At 57.7% G+C, this 6,000-nt stretch overlaps 1 protein-coding gene across 2 annotated transcripts in view; it reads left to right on the top strand.

Moving 5' to 3' along the window:
• The first annotated feature begins 1,489 nt into the window (after positions 1–1,489).
• Positions 1,490–6,000, top strand: part of CERS5 (ceramide synthase 5) — a 39,247-nt gene continuing 34,736 nt past the window's right edge. Inside the window, exon 1 of one of the 2 annotated variants that reach the window (XM_084610240.1) lies at positions 1,490–1,763. In XM_084610240.1, coding sequence (XP_084466366.1) covers positions 1,561–1,763 — 203 coding nt within the window. In that variant the 5' untranslated portion in view covers positions 1,490–1,560. The remainder of the gene's footprint in view (positions 1,764–6,000) is intronic. The other variant, XM_084610239.1, reaches the window with a different exon arrangement.

The following is a 6,000-nucleotide window of genomic DNA, read 5'->3' as shown; positions in this document are numbered from 1 at the left end:
GCTGGGAAGGGGGCGGGGAGGGTGCGGGCGGCAGTGGGGGGGGGAGGCTGGGCGGGGAAGAGCCTGGTGCTGGGGAGGGGGCGGGCGGCAGTGGGGGGGGGAGGCTGGGCGGGGAAGAGCCTGGTGCCGGGGAGGGGGCGGGCGGCAGTGGGGGGGGGGGAGGCTGGGAAGGGGGCGGGCAGGGCGGCAGTCGTGGGGGGGGGGAGCTGGGCGGGGAAGAGCCCGCCCGGTGCCGGGGAAGGGGCGGGCGGCAGTGGGGGGGGGGAGGCTGGGAAGGGGGCGGGGAGGGGGCGGGCGGCAGTGGGGGGGGGGAGGCTGGGAAGGGGGCGGGGAGGGCGGCAGTCGTGGGGGGGGGAGCTGGGCGGGGAAGAGCCCGGTGTCGGGGAGGGGGCGGGCGGCAGTGGGGGGGGGGGGAGGCTGGGCTAGGAAGAGCCCGGTCGTGGGGCGGGGGGAGGCTGGGAAGGGGGCGGGCAGGGCGGCAGTCGTGGGGGGGGGGAGCTGGGCGGGGAAGAGCCCGGTGCCGGGGAAGGGGCGGGCGGCAGTGGGGGGGGGGGAGGCTGGGAAGGGGGCGGGGAGGGGGCGGGCGGCAGTCGTGGGGGGGGAGCTGGGCGGGGAAGAGCCCGGTGCTGGGGAGGGTGCGGGCGGCAGTGGGGGGGGGAGGCTGGGAAGGGGGCGGGGAGGGCGGCAGTTGTGGGGTGGGGAGCTGGGCGGGGAAGAGCCCGGTGCCGGGCAAGGGGCGGGCGGCAGTGGGGGGGGGGAGGCTGGGAAGGGGGTGGGGAAGGGGCGGGCGGCAGTGGGGGGGGGAGGCTGGGAAGGGGGCGGGGAGGGGGCGGGCGGCAGTGGGGGGGGGAGGCTGGGAAGGGGGCGGGGAGGGCGGCAGTCGTGGGGGGGGGAGCTGGGCGGGGAAGAGCCCGGTGCCGGGGAGGGGGCGGGCGGCAGTGGGGGGGGGGGAGGCTGGGCTAGGAAGAGCCCGGTCGTGGGGCGGGGGGGGGGGCTGGGAAGGGGGCGGGGGGGGCAGTGGGGCACGAGGCGAGCGTCGCCCCCCGCACAGAGGCCTGGGGCGGGGATGGGCGGCTGGCGGGACGGGGGGGAAGGGAAGCCAAGACGGGCCAGGCCCAGACCCGCCCCCGCCCACGGATGCTCGTGGGTACCTGACCCTCGGCTGCCCCTCACCTCACCTCAGCCGCGGTTTCCCGCCCCCGCACGCACGGGGTGGGGCAGGCTCAGAGGCCGCCCCCCAGCGGCCCGTGAGAGCCAGGCAGCGCCCGCCCGCCCGGGGGCGGGACCCCCAGTGCGCATGCTCCCGGCCGGCACCACGGCCGCCGCGCAGCCCCGGGGGCGCGCTTTTAGTCCCCTCAGGGGGTGCGCGCGCAGGCGGCCGTCAGAAGGGGGCGTGGCCTCGGGAAGAGGCCTGGGCCGCGCGGGCGCCAGCCTGGGAGCCGGCCGCGGCGTGGTGCGGCGGCGGGGGCGTGGCCCCGCGAGGGGGCGTGGCCCAGCGCCGAGCGCCGCCCTGGCCCGCGGGCGCGCCGGTCGGGGCAGGCGGGAGGCAGGCGGCGGAAGATGGCGGCGGCCGCGGCGGCGCTGCTCTCGGCCTGGTTCTGGAATGAGCGCTTCTGGCTGCCGCACAACGTGACCTGGGCGGACTTGGCGGCGGCGCCGGGCCCGGAGGGCGGCGGCGGCGCCCGGTACCCGCAGGCCGGGCACGTCCTCTCCGCCTTCCCGCTGGCGCTGGGCATCTTCGCCGTCAGGCTGCTGTTCGAGAGGTGAGAGCGGGCCCCGGGGCGCCCGCCCAGCTGTCTGGGGACACGGCTGGGCGCCGCTCTCCAGAGCCTCCCCCCGGGGACCGGGGCCGGGGAGCCACGCGCGCGCGCGCCCCCCCCCTCCCCCCGGGGACCGGGGCCGGGGAGCCCCGCGCGCGCGCGCCCCCCCCTCCCCCCGGGGACCGGGGCCGGGGAGCCCCGCGCGCGCGCGCCCCCCCCTCCCCCCGGGGACCGGGGCCGGGGAGCCCCGCGCGCGCGCGCCCCCCCCTCCCCCCGGGGACCGGGGCCGGGGAGCCCCGCGCGCGCGCGCCCCCCCTCCCCCCGGGGACCGGAGCCGGGCAGGGCCAGACACAGCTCTCCAGAGCATCCCCAGGGACTGGCGTTGAGGAGCCAGCCCCCCCAGGCACACCCACCCACAACCTCTTGGGGCCAGGGCCAGTTCTCTACAACATCCTTAGGGACTAGAGCTGAGGAATTGGCCCCCCAGTGCACTTCCTCCCCTGGGGAAAGGGCTAGGGAGAACTCTCCATAGAATTTTCCAGCACCCCACGGGGTATGTTCCAAGCTGTCCAGGGAGAGCTTTCCAGAGCCCACATAGGGACTAGACTTGGGTACCTCACAGGGTGTGCCTCGAACGCCCTGGGAGCAGGGTTGGAGAGAGGTTTCCAGAGCATTTTCCAGCCCCACAGGAACCAGAGCTGTGCATCTCCTGCCCTTGGGGATTCCACCACTCATCTATGCAGGGGACATCTTCCCCACTAAACTCAGGTGCAGCTCAGGCTCCCAAATTCTCAGGATCAGAGACCTGCATCTTTAGATGTTGTATGTCAGGGAATGGGAGAGGTTCCTCTAGGTGTGGTACCTGGGGAAATCTGCCTATCAGTAAAGGCTTGGAATGATATTTTCTTACTTACCAGAAGTGTTGTGAGAGTTAATAGCCATGAGACACTGGGAGATTTTCAGCCATATGGTAGTATGCAAGCTTTATTTGTGTGTGAATTGCTACCTTCTGACTAGCCAGTTTGTTGAACATCTTCTGCAGTTCAAAAATACTGTTATGAGTCTGAGCAGGGTGACAGAATGACATTGGTAGAAATTGAAGTCCCCTTTAGCCACAGGAAAAATATAGCATGGGCAATAGCAGGGCAAGCTTCCTCCACTCTGTTCTTCCAGCATATCTCAAATCTGAATGTAGACAGGTTTAATTCAGCCCTTGGCCCCTTTTCTCAGACTGCCAATGAGGGAGCCAGGTAGTCCCAACTGTGGCACTAGTTTTTGTGATGGGAGACACCTATCCACTAACCACTCACCAAACCCACTTTGTACAGGTCACCAAACAGCCTTCAGGTACCTATAGGTACGTCTACACAGCAAAAAATAGATGAGTCTTATAGCCTGGGTCAGCTGACTGAGACTCCTCTGTGGGGCTAAAAATAGCAGGTGTAGCATGTTGAGGCTGGAGCCCAGGCTCTGAAATCCGGTGCGGGGATAGGTCTCAGAGTATGGGCTCCAGCCCAAGCCCAAATGTCTACACTTCTGTTTTCAGCCCTGCAGCTTAAGCCCTCTGACCGTGGGTCAGGTGCATTAGGGTTTTGGTTGTTTTGCTATGTAGGTGTATCCCATGACTCTCGATCATTAACAACATAGCTGAAGTTTGTGACAATATCAATCCCTTAACCCTTTCATCCTCTCATTAAAATACGCTTATTTGCTGCAGATGTGCTCTTGTGCAGCCCTCCAAGCACAGCCAGGTTAGCGGTGTGGGGGACATACTCTATGAAATGTTCAGTCCACACTCGCTAATAAAACACATTTGAAATTGTGTGATGTGATATCTCTGGATTCTTAAAGATCCTTCTTGTAAATTTATTCTGGATGTGCAAATTAACTTTTTTGCTAATGCTCTGTGAACTTGCCATTCTGTGATGCGCTTCCTAGATTTTTGGATCTTCTTTACATGCAGTTCAAAGATGGATGTGGGCCTTGTGGGGTTTAAGTCAAAACATTTATGCAAAAACGTATCTTCACATCTCAATGTGTGATTTAGGATATAGACTTCAATTGCTTTTACCACTTGGCCTGCACAGCTGTTGGCCATGCTGAACTGCTTCTTCTGGGTTGCAAAAAGAAAAGGAGGACTTGTGGCACCTTAGAGACTAACCAATTTATTAGAGCATAAGCTTTCGTGAGCTACAGCTCACTTCCTCAGATGCATATCGTGGAAACTGCAGCAGGCTTTATATATACACAGAGAATATGAAACAATACCTATTCCCACCCCACTGTCCTGCTGGTAATAGCTTATCTAAAGTGATTTCCAGCACAAATCCAGGTTTTCTCACCCTCCACCCCCCCCCACAAATTCACTCTCCTGCTGGTGATAGCCCGTCCAAAGTGACAACTCTTTACACAATGTGCATGACAATCAAGCTGGGCTATTTCCTGCATAAATCCAGGTTCTCACATCCCCCCCACCCCCATACACACACAAACTCACTCTCCTGCTGGTAATAGTTGTTTCAGAGTTGCAGTTGCTAATAGTGAAAGAGTGAATAGGTTGATACTATTTAGCAATTCTATTCATTCTCAAAGCTGTTTGTTACAGCTTTATCTCTAGACTTAAGAAACGGAGAACAGTGGGTGTAGGAATAGCATCCTGTGTAAAAAAAAAAAAAAACCAAAAACCTGAAAGCATAGAATCTTATTCATATTTGTGTCAACTGCATGAAGAAAGGGAAATGTACTGAACAGTATCCAAAGTAATTCTTTGAGGTAACACCCAGTTAGGATTTAAAAAATCACACACATGCATCCGATGAAGTGAGCTGTAGCTCACGAAAGCTTACGCTCAGATAAATTGGTTAGTCTCTAAGGTGCCACAAGTCCTCCTTTTCTTTTTGCGAATACAGACTAACATGGCTGCTACTCTGAAACACACTACACTGTTACTATGTGAGGCTTTCCCTCTGAAGGATGTGGGGAGTTGTTTGCCCAATCCCATTTACGCTATAAAACATGAAGCTTAGTCATGTCTCTTGATGCTTGCTTCATGTACAGTAAACCTTCGTTAAGTTTGCATGAAAATAAAATGGAATATTACGTAACACTAGAAAATGTACTGCAGGGATGTACTGCAGGCAGCAGCTTTGAATTTGCAGGAAAATGCACAACATGATCTAGGGCTTTTACATCTTTGAAGTCTGACATCCGGATGTGTTGTTGCTTCAGGCTTGCGATGGTTCAGCCAAGTACTCTGAGAATTCAGTTTTCTTTCATTTCAGTGCCTGTAAAGCTAGAAAAATTGTGATTGTAGGCTAACCCAGGATACTTTCTTCAGACAAGTGAAATGCAATTGCTTGCTGCTGTCCTGCACTTGAATATTTTGAGTGCTTTCTCCATCACTGCATCTGACCCAAAGCTAAAGATAAAAAATGGTTAGCTCTGCCACAGTTTCCTTGTAAAACTCACCAGAGTGCAGAAAAAATAGATGACTTGCCCACCTGGTCTGTTACTTTGTTAAACGCCTCCTAGTTCCAAGCAAATAATTGCACCATATATTGCATCTTGATGATGGGGGACCTGCATATGGCTTAAACATTGGAATGTCTCTCCTCTCATTAGAGTTTCAAATTATTCATAAATAATAGACATGAAAAATGTTTGTTCTTCTAGTCTGGTGCATGAGTTCCCTGATTGTTTCTCATTGTACAGCCAAGTGCAGGTCAGATTTTATGCATAGGTGACATAGAAGGGGGGTGTTCGGCATTGTTTCCCAAAGGGCTTTTACACAGGGAGACAACACAGGGGAACTAACCAGATAATTTCTCTGTGCAACAAGGCAAAACCTTTTATTTATGAAAAGGGCTGTAGAAGGAAACTCACTAGGGAACGAGTCAGTTTCCTTTTGCAAACTTTATATGTAAAGTGCTATGGGTTTTGAGCCAGCATAAGTGATCTAGGACATGAAAGAAGGGGGGGGTGGGTGAAGGAGAGAAGCAGAAAAAGGAAAAATATAGAAGAAAAGGCAGAGGAAAGAAGAAAATAGAACAAAACACTAACAGAAAAAGCAACTGTCTGCCCTTCTGTCTCTCCCTCCCTCCTCCCTCCATCCTGCCCTCAAAAAAAAAAAAAAAAAAAAGCGGGGGTTGGGGGGACAAGCATCCCAGAATTCCTTTGCTCTGCCTTCTGAGGCTCATCATGCCATCCAATGCAAAGCACCTGGGGGCACAGTTCCCATCTT

The sequence above is a fragment of the Lepidochelys olivacea genome, assembly GCF_965140295.1.
Source record: "Lepidochelys olivacea isolate rLepOli2 genome assembly, chromosome: 20".
Classification (NCBI taxonomy): Eukaryota; Metazoa; Chordata; order Testudines; family Cheloniidae; genus Lepidochelys; species Lepidochelys olivacea.
The sequence above is the reverse complement of the archived record's forward strand: the minus strand, read 5'-3'. Positions and strand labels throughout refer to the sequence as shown.